The 20,196-nt window shown below is 40.3% G+C and overlaps 1 protein-coding gene across 7 annotated transcripts; it reads right to left on the minus strand.

Moving 5' to 3' along the window:
- Window positions 1-595: 595 nt before the first annotated feature.
- LOC118171730 (cytochrome P450 2J6-like) lies at window positions 596-20,181 on the minus strand. 7 transcript variants are annotated; one of them, XM_035335093.1, is made up of 11 exons: window positions 20,166-20,181; window positions 16,526-16,710; window positions 14,637-14,763; window positions 8,437-8,599; window positions 7,517-7,666; window positions 6,731-6,891; window positions 5,326-5,502; window positions 4,754-4,895; window positions 3,637-3,824; window positions 2,515-2,656; window positions 596-1,385 (listed from the first exon to the last, which is right to left on the minus strand). In XM_035335093.1, the coding sequence occupies exons 3-11, from the start codon at window positions 14,667-14,669 to the stop codon at window positions 1,207-1,209; spliced, it is 1,335 nt and encodes a 444-aa protein (XP_035190984.1). In that variant the 5' UTR covers window positions 14,670-14,763; window positions 16,526-16,710; window positions 20,166-20,181; the 3' UTR covers window positions 596-1,206. The 7 variants fall into 7 exon arrangements, with proteins under 7 accessions (XP_035190984.1, XP_035190983.1, XP_035190982.1 ...); XM_035335092.1 differs by lacking the exon at window positions 20,166-20,181 and adding an exon at window positions 17,263-17,524; XM_035335091.1 differs by lacking the exons at window positions 16,526-16,710; window positions 20,166-20,181 and adding exons at window positions 9,615-9,709; window positions 13,211-13,369 and having other exon boundaries at window positions 14,637-14,754.
- Window positions 20,182-20,196: the final 15 nt, after the last annotated feature.

Below are 20,196 nucleotides of genomic sequence, written 5' to 3' on the forward strand. Positions count from 1 at the left end.
ACTGATCAGTGTTTTCAGCTCAACATTTGTTGAATCCTCTGCTGAGTCAGAGAAGACAGAATCTTGCTATGATGAAAGGATGTAAGTGGTGGGAAACCAAAAGGGAAGGTGAATCCTGAAACAGAGTCTATATGGATAAGGAGTGGATGGGAGTAGGAACTGAGAAAGGGGAAGGAGAGATTGAATGGAGGGCAGGAAGTATGGTATGAGTTATGATGAGGTATGGTATGAGTTATAATGAAGAAAAGGGCTCAGAGAAGACAGGGAATATCTGAGCATTCAGAAAGTCTATAGATGCTGCATTCCAAAGTCTCTACATGCCTGTGCCTCAAGCAGGTAGCACTGAAATCCACTGGCAAAGTGAATATCTCACCCCACATTTATGTTTCCTCCAGGCAGAGTTGGTAATGGGTTCCTACTGCTACCAGTTACTATGTTCATCCGACAAACAGAAGGTCTGGTTACAGATCTAAAGGTCCCAGCCTCTTAGTGACCAATGCCAGCATGATTCTACATCACAGAAAATAAATTTTAATAATAATAATAAAACTGTCAATACATGATAACGATCACACTGCCAAGCAACATATTCACGTTGTTAGTAAATATGAAATTTAAGTTTATTCAACTTCAAATTGACTCTTCATCTTCCACATGGGAGATGCTTACCTCAAACTCAGACATTAACACACCCATATTCTGGTGTGTTTCCCTTTTCTTTTATTTATACCTGACAACAAATTAAAGTGCCTAAGTTCAGGACAGTAAAACCAAAGTAGGACTTTAAAGGTGCATTTTCCAGAGTCAAATGACTCGAGGCCACCAAACCACTCACAGAAATGACACCTACTTAGCTCTTACTGAGGTCCTCTGTTGAATTTTTACTGCGGTTTGCTCAGCAGCGATCACCATGATGTTCCTGCTTGGCCAGGACAGGGAGGCACAGCAGGATGTCTTCACAACTGGGAACCACAGCATCTTGCTCAGGTGCTCTCCAAGAGGGGAAAAAACAAAGTTAAGATCCTTGCAAGAATTTCTGTGACCAAATCAAAAGTTGCCTGGATCTTGGCTTGTGTTCACTTTCTGAATAGTCCTGGGATAGACTAATACCAATATACTGGCTGGCAGAAGAAGGTTTATACATTTGAGAGGAAGTTCACTGAGGTAAAGGTGGCTGCTTAATGCTGGTCTGTGGTGTGCTGCAGCCTAGCGTGGAATGGCACAAACCTTGTACGGGTGGGGCTGCAGCGTGCCCCCCAAAATGGGCTCTGTGTTGATCTTTGTCACCCCCTCGGGAAGCCGGAAGGTGAACGCCCGCAGCAGGTTGGCAAAGAAAATGAAGAGCTCGGTCCTTGCTAGGTGCTCCCCCAAACACACTCGGTGCCCTGCAGAAGGAAGAGGGAAAGGGCAGTGAGAATATAGGAGTTTTTTCGTTTTGTAATCACTTTGCTCGTTCTTGCCATAAGCAGAGGGGACTCTTGTTCAGAGCCAGGATCCTGAAAACCACAGAAATAACACTTCCTGAGTTCTTTCTGAGAAAGATCCCATCCCTCCAATGTCATAGGTTAGGAGACACCAAATGAAAAGCCCAGCACAAACCCCTGAGGTACTACCATCTTTCTTTCTTGACCTGGCAGAAAATGACTTTCCTTTTATAGGAGATCTTGAGCTTCAGGGTCAGACATGAAGAATCTGCCAGCTGTTTGCACATGCTTTCTTAGTGAGTTCAAGTCAGCAGATCAAAATTAGTCAGCAATGGCCTTTGCAACTGAGCAAAGACTTGGTCACTTTACAGGCAAACAAGAAGCCTACTGTTAATTTCCAAGTGCTCCTCACTGGAACCAATGGCATGAACAGCACAGAAACAACAAAAACTAAAGAAATGGGTTAATAATACATTCACATTTCCAGCTTAGCAGACAAATTAAGGGAAAGCAAAAGCCAGCTATTCCATTTATGCTAAGAAACCACTCCTGGATGGGCATCTAAGTGACTACCCTGCTACATCAGCAGGGATACTAAAACGGAGTGAAACTTTATTGCTGAATGTGGTCTCAGACTCTGTTTTGTTATCTTAATTCCCTTCTTTTGCATCTGGCTTTTCAGTTCTGTACCCAAGAACTTTGTATATCAGGATGCATTTCTTCTTTTCTTTCAACTCGTTCCTATAAGAGGGATTGCAAGCAACTCCAGCATACAAAAGGTACATTGCTCCTCAGGGGAAAAAAATACATATGAAGAATATTACAGGGAAAGAAAAATGTGGATGACTGCAATATTTAACAAGCCTAGGAGGTTCAGGAATTCAAGTGGGATTCCCACCACATTGTACTAAGAGCAGCTTGGGGCCAGAGAGCACAGAAGTGTCTCTCTCGGCAGATACAAGCCAGTACTATTATTTAAAAGAAGCAAACAATGGCAATATAAGGTGTTTTCTGAAGAAATATCACAGTCTCAAACTTCTGTATTCTTCATGTAATCTGTTGGGACCGTTCAAACTGCTGGTGCACTTACCTGCTGAGAATGGTAAGAAGGCTTCTCGATTTTTAAAGTTTCCTTCTTTATCCAGGAAATGGCCAGGGTTGAACTCCCGAGGTGTCTCCCAGTGCTCAGGATCATACAGAACAGATGCTATATTTGGCAAAACAATGGTGCCCTGCAAGGAAGAAACCAGTGATACAGTTCTATTGACTAGCCTCTCCCCTCTCAGTTTCTGCCTGTTGGATAAGACTTCTGTTTGTTGCCATTCCTTTCTAACGTGCAGATATCAAGTGGTCAGAGGAGTATCTTGCTAGAAAACAGGAGTTGTTGGTCATTTTCTTAGCTGGAAATTATCAGTTCCCAGCCTTGTGACCATGCCAGTGGGTGTTATTAGCACTAGTGATGCTGGTACAACTACATTGCGGTGACCACTTCTACTGATAGTTTTAATGACACTTGCAGTAGGTCTCTTTTGTTGATATTCAGCTCCCGGTCTTGGAAACCTTCTTTCAGGTTTGAGAGAAAGAGAAATGCATCCAGAAATCCCTGCAATACTCATCACTTCATTGACAGCAGGCTCTGAGCCCTTTTAGGGGTAGTTGTTCAAGCTTTGTCTTTACTGGTAAAGAGCACGTTGTTCCCAGCAGACCAGCTCGTGTGCCTTAGGATACCTGACTGTCAGATCCAGCCAGAACAGAGACCAAAGCCTTCACTACAAAGTGAGCTAGGTGGGGCCAAACACGGAAGCCAGTAATGGTACTGGCCTCTCCCATTTCTCTTGCAATAAAAGCAATCGATTCCTGTTTCTTGCTAGGGTTTTACAGTGAGAACTGGCACTCAGCATAGCTTATGTCACTTTACAAAATTATTTAGTGGCTGTGAACAACTGTCTCAGGCTTTATTTGGGAGCAAGTCCCTTGCTGTCAGCTATAGCTGACAGTCTCTCAGCTGTACAGATTCAGGCAGGTCACTGCACTTGTCTCAGCTCACAGAGCTATCACCATCCCCTTACAAGTCTTCCTCCATCCCAGCAGTGCTGGCAGTGCCAAGTTGGACAAGAATGTCTTAACCGGTGCTTTGACAACCATTTCTCCTCTCAGTCTATATCCCCAGCCAAGCACAGCTGGTCTCTGCTGTTGTGTCATTTATCTGTACCTTTTTGACGGGGAAACCTAGCAGTTCTGTATTCCTCACACACACTCTGGGCATGCCAACAAAGACGATATTGCTGAAGCGCTGGATTTCATGAACCACGGCATTTGTGTAGGGCAGTTTTCTCCGATCCTCGTAGCAGATTAACTGGGAAGGACCCAGAACAGCATCCAGCTCCTTCTGCACTTTCTCTGTGGACAAATATTCACCACTTCAGATTGGAAAAATGCATCAAATATTTCAACTGGTCTCTTTTCCTTAGAGCAATACGAAAAAGTAGCGTTTCAGCATAGTACATAAAATCTTTAATCTATGATTTAACGTCTGAATTTAACATATGAAACTAAAAGTCAAGAGCAAAACAAGCAAACAAACAAAAAAGCAGTGTGGTCCAGAATCATAAACAAGAACTAAACTGTACTTATTTCAGCTTTGACATTTATCTCACAGTATGCTTGGTGGGTGTAGGGTGAGTCACTCAGCTCCACATTTTGAAGGTATTTAGGGATTGCTTAGTTTACTTTATCTCAAAATCTAAATCTCATTTTCAAAATTGACGCAAATGCCTTGGATATTAACTCCCAGTGCAAAGGAGGAGTTGGTCCAAGTATGGCAACGCTGAACAAACAACACCAGAATCATCTTGACACTTTGAGTGTAAATATGCACACAATGACCCAGCCTTCTCGGCTTCCTGCTCAGATTGTGGGAATACAGTTATCTTCCTAGCTTTCAGTGCTTGAGCACAGCAGATGGAAGAAACTCTGACTCCAAAGCTATCCAAACCTTTCTTAAACCTTGGCCATATCCTTTCTCTTCCTGGTGTAGCTGTAAGACGGGGGAGATTCAGTCTGGATCTACAGAGGCATTCACGGCATTGACTTGTCAGTGCAAAGAACTAACTTTTCTCTCACCATGGCTTCCTTCAGCCATCTGGTGTGGTCAGGTGAGAGGACGGACCTTTGTTTTTTTTCCACTGCTGTAATTTTATCATGCTGTTAGTGTTTCCAGAGAGTGGGAGCCAGGCTCACCTAGTGGCTTTTGTGTCTGCCACTCATTGCATCCAACCCTCATTAACATCTGTAGTACCCATAGTATTTCACAGCAAGGATCCTCTCACCTTGGATGTCTGGATTCACCACCATGTAGAGCAGTCCCCAGCACAAGGTTGTGCTTGAAGTCTCTGAGCCACCAAGGAAAAGGTCATTTATAACATATACCAAATTGTCTTCGTCATACTTGGGCTTGTCCTCGTCTTTAGACTGTAGATGATGATAAAAAGTTGAAGTTAAATATTGAAGTTAGTTTATCCTGTATGCCTCCCAAGAGTCATTATTTCCACATGTGGAAATAATTTCCACATGTGGAAATAATGGCATGTGCACAAAGAATATTCCAATATACAGTTTTTGATGAGTACTAAGAGATCAACGAGATCAACAGTTTCCCAAAGGTACATGGTAAGGCTGTGTTGCTCTTTTTCATGAGGTGGATTATTCTTTCATTGAAGAACAACAACAAATAGGCAGTTTCATGCCTGATGACTTAATTCTGAAAAATTTCAAACGAACTGCAACTTTTACAGTTAGCCCAGCTTGTACTTCTAAACACGTGTCCCACAGTGTGTCACTCATTTGGCCTTGGTCTCTCAAGTAAGCTATCAAACTATGATCAGGCAGAATGAAAACTTACTTTCTCTATCTCAGCCAGGTAAAAGTCAATGAAATCCTGCGGTTCATCTGGCATCCCTCTCTCCACGTGTCTTCTGATCTCCTTCCTTGCAAAAGAACTGAGGATATCATAGCAAGACAATGCCTTCTTATGAGGACCAGGGAGACGGCACATCAGCCAGGGGAAGATTTCATACAGCTGCAGGAGTGACATACAAGAGGCAGCGTGAATTAGCTGTCAGTAACAAAGCTACTCTAGGAACACCAAAGGGCTGAATTGTCCTGTCTGGAAATGCTGATAGTGGAATAAACAGATTGTCATTGCTTTTAGTAGTTGTTGGTTTGTTTGTTTTTCATCATGTTGGGAAACATTAATATTAATTTTGACACACTCCTGAATCTCAGGGTCTAGTCAGTACTGACAACACTCTGATTGTGCCACTAACTCAGGCAACTGGTGGAGCTCACAGAAGGAAAGTGTAAACTGGGTAGCACTCTAAGAGAATTTCATTTCCCTTTTCAGAGTCTTTGTAACTGCTAGAGGAACCAGTAATGGTTAAAAATGTTAAATCTTTAGTCTGCTCAGAGTGTATCTATACACATACTTGTTAGCTCAAAGTACCGTCCTCTGTTTTAGATAGCTCTCTCTTTGCAGCATCTGCCATCCCACCCTGCCAAGCAAACAGCATTTCTGTCTCCTCATTGCCTTTGTTCCTTCAAACCAACCAAGCAACATTCTCAAATTTTGTTATGTGATCATTTGTTGGTCATCCCACTAATCCTTCTTTTACATTTGTTTCACTCCAAACTCACAACATAAAGTGCTAAGACCCTGGAAAAGGTCCCACAGATCATTACACACCAGAACCTACTTTAACACTTCTCTGGATCTAAAGGGCAAACAGTACTGGAAACATTCTAGGATCCTGTTTGCCTTTTTCATCCTGTTTTCTGCTAGTTTCCACCAGTCCCTTTCCTCTTAACCTTTGGACTGGACTGTTCTATGCTTGTAGCAGATAATTGTCTCATTAATTCCTGATAATTTAATTTTGTACTATTAGAATTTGTTCCATTCTTATAACTCCAATCCACATTATTTATGAGCTCTTTCAGCAGGATATCCTGAACCTCCACTGTATTGTTATGGTCTCCTTGCTTTGATCATCAGCAAATATCCCCTATTTTTTTAGCCAAGTTCTTCAGCAAAAATAATGAGTAACTACAGTCAGAGAGTCACTGAACTACTGCCAGAATAACTCCACCAATGATGTCTTTCACTTATTTATCTCTTTATTTGTCTCTTAGAAATTTTTACCCTCTTTATAAACCTTAAACCAGTTGCTCTGCATTTAGTGAGGACCCATTTTTGTATCCACACTTTCATTTTCTACCTATTTCAGAAAAAAAATAGCATGTGATTTACGCACCTGATAAATGAAGCTGCCTGCAAATCTGAATAAGTTCTCTATGGCACTGATCAGTTCATGGAAGGTTTTGTCCTCATCAGAGAAGTGATATCCAAAAACCAGAGCACAAATTACATTGGAAATAGAATGGAAGAGAGGGAAAGAAGGATCCACAGGTCTTCCTGCAAACACAGTAACTACCGTTCACTCTCAATGTTTTCTTCAGTTGTTCCTTATACAGATGAGATATTATTAGAAGTTACATAAAATAATATCTTTATCCATCTGGGGCATGAATGGGGACAGATGTGACATCAATATGTATTCATGAAAATAAAACAGTCTTAGAGCAAAGGATAGCGTTAAACTGTTTCCTCATTGCTCTAAAACAGTCTCATAGCCCTTCCTGTGAAATAGTACCACACAACCAAGATTAATTAGAAGATATAATATTAAGCCTGATGTCCTCTGTTGTATGGAAGAAGAAAACTTAGACAATGTGCAAGGCAAGAAATGTCACGGGAGATGAACTGAGAGAAAAGAGCAACAAACATGTTCAAAAATATAAAAAGCTACTTAAGATAAAAGACTGAAGAAGCTTGGGAAAGCTTAAGAGTAGGTTTAGAAACAACTTTTTAAGAAATAAATTCCCACTTGTAATACTAGGCTCTATCTGTTCCTCAGGCTTTGGTGATTTTGGATATATGACTGTACCCACGCCAATCCTAGAAAGAGGTAGGTAAGCCTGCATACTGAAGATATGGATCCAGAAACTGAAAAGCATCTAATTTTTTAGCAGAGAGATACCTTTCAGGCTCACAAAGAACTCCACCAGGTGAGAGGCCTCCTCTTGCACTCGATACTCCAGGCCTTTTTTCCCCATCCCCAGACTGCGTAGAGTCATTATACCAAAGCGTCTCTGCTGCTTCCATGAGCGGCCGCTTGCCAGTAAAATACCTGAGAGTATTCCCTAGCATATTAATATTTGTCATGGACATGAATAATTCATTTAAAAATAATTATTAAATACATGAGTAAATCAAGGAATATACTGTGGTACAAGTAACTTTAGGAGGTAAAATTATCATATCCAAATGTACCCAAACTGTAACTAAACCACATGTTCTTAATATTGATTGTAATTAATTTTTGAAAAGAGCAATCTAAGGATCTGCTGACTGCTCCATTTCTTGCTAAAAACTGCTAAAATACATTAAGGAGAAATGGATTTTAATGTGACAGAGTCACTCTCACAAAGGGTATTCAGGAAATGTTTAAGAGTGACTGCTAACACAGGTATGAGACTTCTGGAGGGAGGTGTTATAGGTCTCACTCAGGATGGAAGGTGTTTGGCAACCATACATAGTCTATATAGTTGCCAAACCTATAATGATGCTTTGCATTCATGTAACATACAGCAAAATTGTGTGCAGAAGAATGAATTATCCTATGAGGAAAGTAAGATTGCTGAGTTCTGAGCTAGGACTGCACACATCTTGAACACAGCAAAAAAGGTCACCTAGAAACAACCTGATTTGGAACGTTTCCCAGGCTTGGGAAAGCTCAGCACAAAAGGCATCATGACAAATAGCAAGCTATTCTCCTGAGCTAATAGGGTATTTGGACAGAGCATCCTGAATGGGAGGGCAGAGGGTTTAACAAGGCTGAGCAGGAGAAGTTTGCCAAGTGGACATTACCGTGAATTATTTATGGCAGGAAAATCTCACCTTTTCCTTTGGCCACTGCTCTGAAGAAAGGAGATACCATCCTTCCAGAAACATCATCAGGGTGTGTAGTCATGCCATCCTTCACTGCCTGAAATCCATTCAGTATGATCACTGGTGCCCACCCGAACCACAAGGTGTACATGTTGCCGTAAGTTTTTGCCAGCTGTGCATGGGAAGAGCGCCAGAAAAGAACAGATAAAACTCCGTACATCTTGAACAGATATTGCACTTGCTGTTCACTGGCCAAATAGTCAGGTTTGTGCTGAGAATATGACCCCCTATTAATGTAATTACAGTTAGAAGCAGAAAAAGACTTGTTTTTCTGAGAATAAACTTTTCTGCAGCTGACTTTAGTTACCCCAGTGAAGTGATTTACTTTTCAAAGCACAGGCTGCAGCAGCATTGCAGCAAAAGAAAGAAAACTTTGTATTATACGTTGCATCGTATCCAGTCCCAATATTTGTACTTAATTAATAGAACAGCCACACTGTGCACCTCTTTGGAGCCCAGTGGTCACTCCAGTCACTTGCTTCTGCTTATAATTCTTCAGATTTTGGATTTCCTTTTCCTGTTAGAGCATCATTGCCTGACTCAGTCTGCATTGCCCTCATCGATTTGTGTGTATTGTCTCCAGCGTAGATCTGAATTAGAGGTCATCTGTAAACCATTAGAAATACTGACAGATTACAGGGAAGGACTGAGATGGACTGGGGAGGAACAGCTGTCTGTAAAACAAGTGACAAACAAATAGCTTGAAGGAGGAGTAGGAAGATCATGAGTTTATGCCCTTTCAGTATTACAAGCATATGTACACGTGCAAGATATTACCCACTTTGTCATCAAATTAGACGATGCCAGTGCATCAGACTTTTTAAAATAAATAACACACTTGGTGTTATCAGCAATGTAAAGGTATATTTTTAATTTAGTATTCTCCTACTTCAGTAACAAGTCAAGAACCCTATCCCCAAGTTTATTTGATTCTTAAGGACAGAGAGTTGCTTGCGAAGCTGACATATTCCACATAACCTGAATACAGGAACCAAGTTGACGTTTATATGTCCGTACCTTGTCTGCAACTTTCCTAGGACTTAAAAACTTCATTTGGTTACTAATATATCAGCTTCGTTTAAACTCTGAGTAAAATTAACCGATTAGGACAATCTGAAAATAAATACCTCCATCAGAAGATCCCGATGTAACTGAAAGTTCATTTGCACCAAGTTTCCAAGCAATGGGAGAGGAGTTGGTCCAGGAGGGAATTGCTGGCATGCTTTTCGCAGTTTGAGAAATTGAATAATTAACAAAAAAATGACCAGAACTACAAAAGCTTGACTTATTGTCAGCATTTTGAAGCTGATTTTTCAGCTTCTCTCTATCAAAAATAATGTAGTGGAGCTTGGGAAAGGTGATCTTCCTTCTTGTTCCACCAGTTCTCTTTGCACACTGACTCCTGTAAAGTCTCAATTCCTTTCCCTCCTTCTGTCCCTCCCTCTTTATCACTGCCTACCCTTTTCCTGCACCCCAGTATTCTCCTTACTAAGATACATCAAACCTGACCCTGGGCGTACCTAGCTGTCTATAGGTAGCCACAGACTGGAAATGTGGAATCACATGTGCTGAAGGTATTTGCCTTGAGAACCTTAAAAATATGCATAGTTGTTCATCTCAGAATCACTGAATTGAGAGTACTGTTTACATCCTGGAATGTAACTCTCATAGGTTAGATTTAACAGGAGTTTTAGTCACAAATATTAAGTTATCTTTATATGTGATTGCAGATTAAGATTTGCCTCCCAGTACACAAATCCTTAGTTCACACAGACAAAAACATCAGAAACTAAGCATGCAATTAGAAGATGAAATCATTACACGTAATTTCTGAAAATATGGCCTTGAGCGTTCAAACTTGTTTTTTTTCCAGTAAGCGGGTAACAATAACATTTTCAACAAGTGCATATTAATGACATTAAGATAATAACTAAAAACTTACATTACAACTAAATAATGAGAAAAACAATGAACATATAAAAATATACCCTATTTAAAATGTAATTAAACTACAGTTGTCATTATTATTTATATTTTTGAGTATGTAACTTATATTAAGTACTTTATTTTCCTTGGTTTCTTTTCTACATTTGTAACCACAGTTTCAAAATCCTGGGTATTATGTCTATGACCAGTTGTCAATAGGTTTACAGAACACATCAAAAATCTGTCCTCTGATAATGAAGGGATTCACACCTAGTATGCAACACAGAAAGGGGAAAGCACTGGGTGTCAATCGTCATGGGATCCTATCTTGGCATTGCAAAGAGAATGTGTCTTTGCTAAAAAATGAAGTACAAGTCTGAACAAGAAATTGCCCTGCCTTCTGACACATACATGAATGCAGTATTTTGCAAACCTGGCAACATTAGGGAAGTATTATGACTCAGTGATGTCAATCTGTCTCCTCCATTTGGCCAAAATTCGCAGTTATCATAGGTACCTACATGCCTGCATTATACAATGAAGGCAGAATGGAAAAGTGTTTTTTTTGTTTGTTTGTTTGTTTTTTTATGACCTTATCTATGCAAAGTAACAAGTGGACATTATAGGCAGTATATGTGGGAAGAGGGCTGAGGTATTACAAGTTAGTTACAACTGCCAACTGTGAAGCAGGAAATACCTGTGATAGGACTCAGCAAAAATGCAACATCCCCACAAAAAAAAGCCAAAATAACAAATTTAAAATATTGAAAAAAAAAAAAGAACAAAATTGTTTTTGTGCAGCCAACAAAAATCAGGAGAAATGCTGACTTACATAAATTTCATTAGAAGACTAAATAAAATCATATTAATCTCTTTATCTGTTTGGTCAATATCACTTTTAGAAAGAAAACTTGGAGACAAAGAAAGGCAGAGAAGGTTGCTATGACAGTGAACAGATAAAATAATGAATAAAGACTGTAAGACTAAAAGATTGCAACACTAACGTAACCCGTGTACCACCTTTGTCTTTAAACAGTTCAAAGATGGACATCCAGGAGTTTACAATGTGTATACTCAAGATATAAGCACTGACCTATAACTTCAATTTACTTCATGCAACACTAACAATAAGGAATGATTACATTTCTCTAGTTCCCAATCCATTAAGTATCTCAGGGTGCTTTGCCATTATTAACCACATTTTTGATCTGTCAAGGCAAAAATGTCTATTCCTACATGCTAGTAAGAAATTACACAGCACTACAAGATTATTTAAATTTAACGAGTAACGGAGCAGACTTGCTAATCGGACAAGTATTAATGCTCCAATATTTACATAGTAGGAATGTAAATGATAGTCAGCTGCAAAACATGAAAGACAGAATCAGCCCAACTCAGTAATGTATTGTAATTACTGCACTCAACTTGTAGCGATGCATTATCCCAGATTAGTGTAAGTGGAGCTGTACCAGCTCCCATTACCTATCTCCACCTTACACTTTTTGTTGTAAATCCTTTGCAGTCAGATGTTTACAACTCCTCAAAGTCTTTAATCAGCTTGTGGCAAGCAGAAGTAAAGGAACAGGAGGTACAAACCACAGGCAGACTGAGATGGAAGTGAACATATGGGCATTATGGAGGGTCACAGGTTGCCTGGTAACTGTGAGAAGATAAAAACATCCTCTGACCTGTGAGCAGATAAAACATCCTCTGACCAAACCTGACATTGTGATGGTTCCCAGTCTTCAATTACACTGTCATTCCTGTTTCTCTCCTTGCAAATTTTGTCTCAAGCAGAGCTATTTTCCATGAAATTCCAGGTTTAACAGCCTGAATCAGGAATATAAATAAGCCTCCCAAATATCTGGAGAAAGATTTAGGTAAAATTTCTGTATTAAATTTGTCTATCTTAAGGGAAAAAAAAAAAATCATCGGGATAGCACAGAAGCTCAATAACCCTCCATCACATACACACCCCTAGATCTCCAGCATGGTGGCAGAGCCAGTGACCTTTTGAGGTATAGCACTAACTGCATTAAGCTGCTAACAGAAGAAATCTGCTTTGCTAAAGTAGCAACATGGCAATAAGCCATGTGCAAAGTGCTGTGGGCAGAAGGCTGACTCGTGCCTTTCTTCCCCGTTTGGGAAGTTTTCTTCCTTGCTACCAAGGACAGCTGGATGACGGGGACTAGCACCGTGAGGTGTTAATATGAAGAGAACAAGAGGGTTGCGGGTTACACACCATGTGTGGCAAGAAATTCCCTTCACAATTGATTTTACAGCCTGAACTGTGCCCCAACAAGCCCTGTTAATCTGCTCGCTCTCTCAGCATCTGCCTCCATGCTGGTTCTTTGTTGCTCTTCTGCCAGTCCCCTGGGGGAGGCAGAGACACATCTCATCAATGACTGCATTTATCCAAACCTCCCCTGGAAGAAAGCCCTCAGACGATGTCACTTGTGGCTTTGCCATTCAGCTGTCTGCCTTCAGGAAATAATTCCCAGCACCTATAGCAACTCCACTAGTGTGACTTTCAAGAAAGATGGTAAGCACACTCAGCAGCTTTCAGCATTTGCCAATTACTTACGGATCAGAGGTGAAGTTGGGTGGCAGCCACTGATGCTATATAGTAAATTAATATGCAAGAGATTAGTAGTCGATACTGGCAGAGAAATGCAGTCCTTTAGATGTAAGTTTCTCAATTGATTGCACATGAGTCAACTGCAGTACATGGACACATCCCCTCACTTCAGCAAACCAAATATATTTTTATATATTTGACCTAATTTTTATTTATTACCCCAATTATTATGTTATTGCTTGTGTATTCCAGTAACAATGTCCAGGATGGACCTTTTTCCAAAAAATATTTCACAGGTGTTGAGTAGAAGGATTGAAAAACTCTACTTGAGATCAAAACTGTTGCTTCTCCTATAGATATTAAGCTGCACTAGTACTGCTGAGAGAGGCATCAGAGTTTCTCTGATATATACATACTAGCAAGGCCATCTTCTACCACAAGAAAGAAGAGGAAGCCCATCACTTTTACATATAATGGGACAGCTGGAACAGCAGAGTGGGGACATCCAACATGCACTGGAGAGCACAAGGCTGAGGTCTGGACCCGGAGACACAGGAGGAGAAAAGAAATGCCCTCAAAGGCTGAAGAACTACTGTACAAATGGAGAAAAATAGGAGCAGAAGAAGCAACTCCTTCCAGGTTTATATGCTTCATGAAAGATTTTATTCACAATGTTTCATAAACTATTTCACCAACTGAAAAATCCACTCAGCTTGTAGAGATTCTCAGGACATGTACCAAAAAAATCAACTGCACCTCCTCAGCACATCACCTTTGAACCTACTGAGTGTTTCCCAGGTCTTCAAACACTTTTCCCTTAGATCTTGTCTTTTTCCTCAGGAATTTGCCCTCGCTTCCACTTTTCTTGCTTTTCACACCCCTCCTTCCTGCCAGAAGAGCCACCTGCACAAAGGGGCTCTCAGCTGCCCTAACAGGCCTAACACTCACGCAGCAGTGCTGGAAGCAGGAACCACCACATAAGAAGACATCGGAGTATTTCCAGGCAGTTTCCACAGCAAGGTGATCTCACCATTTGCTGTGGCTTCCCAGAAATAGGCAGAGCTCACAGAGGACTGGTAGCCAGGTGCCTCCCCTCTGCCAGTTGCTGAGACCTCTCCAAAGCGAAGCCATTTCACAGATTTATGGCCAGGTTTAGCTGGATCAGCACCCAGAAAACACAGGTTAGAAAAGGAATCCATGAATAAGTAGGAAGGACCAGGTTTTTTCACTGACTGATGAGCCTCACAGGTGTTGTTACTAGCAGATACATCCTTATCTCTCCTCTTAAGTATTTATAAAAACAGTACGATAATTTCTTCTGCCATTACACTTGGTATTTCCTGTCCACCTTCAGGAGGAGATCACAATGACTGCTTTGTTCCTTCAGAAGCCAGGAGGAAAAACAGAGTTTGTATGTGTATATTTGCGTATTATGACTCCAGAAACCATATAGTTTGCAGACACAAAAAGAGGCCAGAGAATGGTGTTTTGTCAGCATTTCATAGTTGGTTTTCTCCACTTTGTGGAAAAAAAAAAAAAAAAAAAAAAAAAAAAAGCCTGCAACAACATGAAGGCCAGAATTCCTTTTTTCCACTAGTCTTTCCTGCAGAGATTTAGCCCTGTTAAATTTGTGCACTGCACATACCTGCCTTTTACCACTCATCTTCTCCTCACCCATTTTGATAACATGTTCCAAGCTGAAGAGAAGATCATTAATTCTGTCACAAGCAAATTCTCCCAGCAGACATTAGTTCTCATACGTGCCATCTGACCTGTTTGAAGCCAAAATCTTCTAAACAATGTGGTCACAATTGTATAACAAATAACTGCTTTTAATGAGCACGTTTTACCCCCAGAGATCCTTGTGAAGCTCAGTTTATGGATGCAAAAGAGAATGGCATCACCAAATGAGAAACAGAACCATGAATGGATAATACAAACACTGGATTTTGGGGAGGAAAAAAAAAAAAAAAAAAAAAAAAAAAAAAAGGAAAATTTCACCTACAGTTGGAAATAATAACAAAACTACTGTTATAAACAGAATTAACTTCTAACTTTTCAAAACACTGGTATACAGAATTTTAAAAGAACCAAAATGTTTTTTTTTACCCTGGTTTATATACATATGTATATTTATATAAATATATATTTTAATCTCATGCTTTCAAAATCTCTGTACTTCAACCTAGGGTTAAGCAAGAACATAGAAATGGTAGATCACAAAGGTGAAACAGTAAGAATTAACACTTGCCAGCTGAGCACTGTAACAAAGCTTTACGTCCCCCTCACCATAGGTCCCAACATAACTGTACTAAAGCAGACTGCACACATAGGCAGGTAGCATCCTTGCACATTTAATTTCAAGCTAACTGAACTATCCCACGTTGTTCCTTTTTTTTTCCCCATCCAGGGGAAGGTAGATAGCAATATCCAAGAACAAAGATTGTTTTTCCCCTGCCAGAGCTCAGTTCAGATCCCAGTGTGCACAAAGCCTTTAATTATGTGACACATGCTATCCCCACCACTGTCAGTGCTCTGGCAGCCCCTGCTCTATGAACAAATTCAGATCACAGAAAGCTTTGTCTATTGTCTCAGGCCTCCATCCCTCCAATGCAGAATTCTGATGCTGTCATGAAGAGACCAGGAAGCGCAAGAAAATCTGGCCAAGCCCACAGAAAACCACTTTTGAGAGCTGGCTTCTCATCCTGAATGCCTGTGTAATTCTTGGCAAGTTGTAGTCCCCCCTTCAGATGTGGCCAATTGCTAATTATATGTTCACTTAATGGATGTCTGTCTTCAGACAACAAAGCTCAGGGCTGGAGAAGCACAATTTACCCACAACTTGTAGTAACTGCAGTAGTGATGTGAATACAAATATTTAATTTTATATTATTTTTGTATGTTCATACACAAATGCTGATAATGTGTGAACGCTGGTAAAAGACTCAGTCCCCAAGCTGACCCAATGAAGTACACAGGCTTTTGGACAGTGGTGGCACTGGGGATACAAGGCCTGTTTCCCCATTAGGAACGTCAGGGTGATGGAACCTGAAGCTGTTAATATTTACTTCTTATCTTTTACACAGCATTCAGACAATACAATGAGGATGCCACGGGAAATCTTATGGATGCATGCAATATTTGCCTTAGTACAAATTTTGAGGATGCAATAAGTAGGCTGATTACACCCACTGGATGATAAGGGCGTTGAAAAATTGAGGGTAACCTGTGCCATTAACCATGTCCATCCTGTCCCATGTGAATAACACAGCAAGTGATCAAATAGCAATGAAATTTTAGCATGCCTCATAATTCAAGTCTCCACAGAGACTAACTTAAGACGACAAGAGATACAGAATTTCCCAAAGTCTGAAAATTCCCCTGTGCACACATACCAAAGCAGGCATTCATCAATGTGCAATCAGAGAGCTGTCAATGGGCAGCAATGCAGGTTGCTACATCCAGGCACTCCTTGCGACTCGTCAATAACGTGGCAATCATCTTTTCAACATCTACGCTTACAGTGTAACCCACCTTTTAGAAAGGGAAGGCAGGTGGGAAAATAAGTCCTTTATCTTGGTTCTTTATGCTTGGGTTGAGCTGTGGAGACATTTTCTGTTGGGATTTATGGAGTGCAGGGCTTTCCTTTATCAAATGATGGCACTGTTCAAGGAGAATCATTTCGGCCAGCTCTGTGTTAATCTTCCAATCAAACACACCTGAAAGATCAGAGGAAAGTAACTTTCAGTCCTGATTCTCCTCTTTCAGAAACCCAGCTGAAAAACTGGATAAAAACCATCAATGAGCTAAAATTGATGAACAATAGCTAAAATTATTCTATTCAGCATTTTCTAGTTTATTTGTTTTGAATATAGCAGAGTTTTTTTCTCTTGGCAGTACTTAACAGCAAGGAAAGGAGAGAGGCTGGGTAAATGGAACCACCTTCTGCTTCTAAGCCTCATCGCTGCAATTCCCACATCTCAAATTGTGTAATTCTTGTTCCAACACCTGGGCTCACTATAGTGCCCTTATCACACCTAGAGAAAATTAAAGTTAATATGAGACATACCATAATTTATTTGGGAGCTTCCCCAGTGCATAGCATTCCCCTGTGTGGAAGAGACTATAGACACAGGGAAAATATGGACCTCTTATCTGGATCAAAGGAACGTGGTCACAGTGAATAATCCCCACGTACATAGTAAGCAAGTACCAATGTACTGCTAGAAAGCAAGAAAATTCAGTGTGTTTTACCAAAGTCTCCAAGAAACCTGGTGAAGGCATAGTACTGTAGCATTTGAGCCTGGCTGTTGGTGAGCAGCATCCCAGCCTCAGTCGGTCTCGTACTGATGGCAAATGAAGCTGCAATGAGCCACAGCGTGGCCTGGTGAAACTGGTTGCTTTAAAGCTAGCTCCTGCTGAGCTGGTTACAGCACTGCAGGCACAGCCCTGTCAGAGACCTTTGCTGCCCTCTGCCTGGCTCCTCGGAGGTTGCACTGCTGAAATATTAAAACTGGATATTTTTTTTTATTTTTATTTTTGCACACTTGATCTGTACCAAACTAACCCCCACTCTCTCTAGCTGCTGCTAATGTTCTTCCTGAGCAGGCCAAAGGCTGATCAGAGGCAGCTTCCATTACCTACATCATCAGATTGAGCACATGCATTTAGACATCTAGATTTAAGCAGTGATTTAAACTCCTGCAAAGATGTGTCCTTTTCTGCCATGACTCAGGCCTCAGTGATTCCTGACAGTGGTGAGCCTGAAATGCTGTGCATCTCTGTCTGCAGGCCCCATAACTCAGTAGAAGTCTTAAAACTTGTAACGTCATTTAAAAGTGGTCTGCATTTCTACGGGATATTGTTTTCTGTCCGTGAGTGCCAAAGCTACTGATACCCTCAGTAATTACGGAGGGTTGTGACTGTGATATTTGTCCCTGCTGAAAACTGCTCAAAAGCAGGTTAAAGGAAGCCACCTTCATTATAGGACATGCTACAGTCATCTATAGCTCGCAGGTGGCAATCCAAGATGAATTTACAAGGCAGGGGCTATACATATGCAATTGCATCATTGGATGAAACATCTTTAAAATCTCTTTGGAATACTATCAAAAACTCATAGAATACAAAATAGTCAACATTTTAGTTCAAAATATTTGCAGGCTATAGGAAATATTCACTTTTAATTGTATGACCTTCTCTTATAGCTTCTGGAATAACATCATTCATCAAGTCATTTTCTCTGCAATGCTCCTTAAAGTGCATTCCTTGTAGAATATCATCACATCACCAGCTGACCCCAGAACATCCTTGTATTTTTATCTCATCCCCTGCCTCACCTGCTGCATCTCAGAAACTATTGAGGGGAAGAGCTACAATTGTATTATTGTTATTTCTTTAATATTAGGATCTCAGTGTGCTGGGTAGCAAATAAATAGCTCCTGGGGTATTGGCTAAAAATAACATCGGCTGAGATTTGTTCACAGATATTGTTACAAGTTCATAAGCTTTTCAAATAAGAAAAAAAAAAAAAAAAAAAAAAAGTTCATCAGGAGCTGTTAGGTTGATGATCTGAATAGAAAAATTCTGAATGGAAAAATACAGTTACAAATAACACCTCAGAACACTTTTTTTTAAACAAACATGTTCTATTTTCCCCACTAAATCTTTTATTCAAGACAACTGAAAGAAGATATTTTAGCTCTGGACATCAAACTTGAATTGGAATATTCTGGCTTACAGAGGCATTATGAGTCACTGCAAAATTAAAATACTTTTTCCTGCTGTGATTTGCTGCTTTGTGAGAACCGTAATGCTCAATAAAAATTCCCAGAGCAACTCTCTGGGGAAAATTGGCCCTACTGGTAGAAAGGAAGGAGGGACGGACAAGAAGTTCTGGAATAGGGTCATCTCACCTCTCCAAATATCTGACCTTAGAACCAATAAGGAGAAATATCACTGTTATCACAGCCTTCATACATTCATAAACATAAAAGTGATAAATCCAAATAAAATGGTGTTTTAAAGTTAAGGCCCTAAAGTTTCTGTGACCAACAACAAGCTTGGGAATACATTTCTCACCTCACTCCAGGCAGCAATTTGGGATCTGATAGCTTCAAGAAATTAGGCCTAACCAGGCTTGGTGTTTAGGCTGATTATCAAGGCCCTTCATTAAATACTGAATAGAAATATATGTAGAACATAGTCCCATTCAGTGCCTCTTTCCAGTTCGACAGGGTAGCATCCATAAGCACTCCCAAAGTTTTCCATTAAGTTCTGCAAAGCTTCCCAAACCCCACGTTTCCCTAGTTTCTTTCTGAGATTGTGCCAAAGCCACAATAAGGAGCAGTAAATTACATTCATGGCATCTCTCCTAAAAAGAAAACTAAGTTAGTTTGACGTTGTTTGGTGACTACAGACTTTTTCTATTTGCCTCCCAATGCCTACAACTTGATTATTTTTGCCAGGATATTCTCAGAAGTGCAATCAGGCTGACTGATTTATAACTCTGCAACTTCTCCTACCTTTTGAAGATAAATAAACATTTGACCTTTTCCCATCCTCCACAGGTTCTCATAGATAATTGCTAATTGCTCTGAGGTTAATACCGGTCCCTAAGTGCCCTGGGACGAATCAGCCTAGCCAATTTGAAAACATCCCATTTATCCAGTTATTTTCTAACCTCTTTTACCTAATCTAGACACAAATCTTCCAAGAATGTCACTGATGTTAAATGTATTTTCCTCTGGATCACCATTACCGTTTCCACTGAAGCCAAGAAGGGCATTAAATTGTCCATCTGCCGGAGAGCCTTCTTGATGTACCATGGTTTTAAGAAACTAGCACTTTCCGTAGTTCTCATTTTACTACCAAAATACAGAATTATTATTCTTTATAACTTGTATTTACTTTGCATACAAAATTTAAAGAGGCATGGAGCAAATCTACCAGGGAACACATCCAGAAGTTCCAGATGTTGACATTTTCATTTCACTTTGATATTGACTGGTGAACTCTTAAAGGAATGAGAGAGTGCAGAAGCATTCATTTTGGTCCATGCTTCTGACACTCTGCAGATGCTCGAATATGTTTGTTAAGACTCAGGAAAACAAGGGCAAGAATTGTGTCCTTACTAATGTGGGAGTCTGTGTTAAATAACTCCACCCTACCTTACCTTTTGCTCTTGCCCTTCTCATTCTTTCACA

Source organism: Oxyura jamaicensis, chromosome 9, assembly GCF_011077185.1.
Source record: "Oxyura jamaicensis isolate SHBP4307 breed ruddy duck chromosome 9, BPBGC_Ojam_1.0, whole genome shotgun sequence".
Taxonomy (NCBI): domain Eukaryota; kingdom Metazoa; phylum Chordata; class Aves; order Anseriformes; family Anatidae; genus Oxyura; species Oxyura jamaicensis.